Source organism: Acanthisitta chloris, unplaced genomic scaffold, assembly GCF_000695815.1.
Source record: "Acanthisitta chloris isolate BGI_N310 unplaced genomic scaffold, ASM69581v1 scaffold26977, whole genome shotgun sequence".
Classification (NCBI taxonomy): domain Eukaryota; kingdom Metazoa; phylum Chordata; class Aves; order Passeriformes; family Acanthisittidae; genus Acanthisitta; species Acanthisitta chloris.
In genome coordinates, this window is record NW_008683559.1 from 3,115 (window position 1) to 4,172 (window position 1,058).

Sequence of the window (1,058 nt, forward strand, 5' to 3'; positions counted from 1 at the left end):
TAGAGCTGAGGAGTTCCCACACAAACACATGGAGCAGCTCCTCCTGGAATGCTCCAGAGCAGCCTCCCAGAAAGGAATCTTGACAGCAGCTGTTCCTCAGGCCCTTTAAAACACATCCCAAGATGAAATCCCACAGCCTTCTCTTCCTCCTCACCTGGTTTCTGATCAGGCTCTGGCCAGGACTTGCGCAGGACATGGACTGTGGATCCAGACTGGATGCCGTAAAAATCCAAGGTCTGCTCATCCCTCAGCTTACGGCCACAGTAGATCAGGTCTAGGGGAGAGAAACCCCCAAAGATAATACCTGTGGCACTCTCAGAAAGGGCTGAGGATTTCCAAGTGTGACTTAGAGATCTGGAGGTTATTGCTCCCTCTGGCCAGGGAACAACCCAGGGAAATTGTGGAACTGAGGGTCAGGGAGGAAATCATGGAGCTGATACACACGACTTTGCCACCTCTTCTAGAAGAGCTGACTTTTCTCACAGTTCTCCTGCGAGATCCCACAAGGACACAGCGGTGTTAGCAAGCCCCAAGATTCCTTAACAAGGGCACTGACACCGCAGGAGCGCTGTGATCCCAAGGAAACAGGGAACAAGCTATCCAAACAACACGGTACTCAGACCTCTGGGCCCTCCCAGCAGGATGTTCATGTCCAGCCGCAGCGAGGACGGGCAAAGGCTGTCCCCAAGCGGCAGGAGGGTGGCAGGAGCCAGACAGGCACCCACCGATGAGCTCGGGGTCCGGGACGGATTCCTGCAGCTTCCCGGTGATGAGCTGCTTCAGGTGGGAGATGCTACAGCCTCCCAGCGGGCACTCGCCTAGCTCCGTCTCCGGCAGGTGCAGGATGGATTTAGGAGCCAGCGGCTGGTCCGCCAGCTTCACCGCGATGTGCCACTCCGGCAGGGACATGTCGCACTTCTTCCACAGACTCCGAGATCCAGAGCTCTAGGACAGGAGGAAAAATAACGCTAAGTGAGCCCCTTCGTCACTCACCACCGCAGGAAGCCTCACCCACGGCTCAGCCCCAGCTTCCAGCTCCATACCGCGGGCTGGAGCCG

The 1,058-nt window shown here is 57.0% G+C and overlaps 1 protein-coding gene across 1 annotated transcript in view; it reads right to left on the reverse strand.

Moving 5' to 3' along the window:
• Positions 1–909, reverse strand: part of UBL7 (ubiquitin-like 7) — a gene marked incomplete at its 3' end in the record, with an annotated part of 3,493 nt that extends 2,584 nt beyond the window's left edge. The window contains exons 1-2 of the mRNA XM_009079000.1: positions 726–909; positions 155–274 (exon numbers count right to left, since the gene is read on the reverse strand). Of these exons, the coding sequence (XP_009077248.1) occupies positions 155–274; positions 726–909 (304 nt within the window). The remainder of the gene's footprint in view (positions 1–154; positions 275–725) is intronic.
• Between the last annotated feature and the right edge of the window lie 149 nt (positions 910–1,058).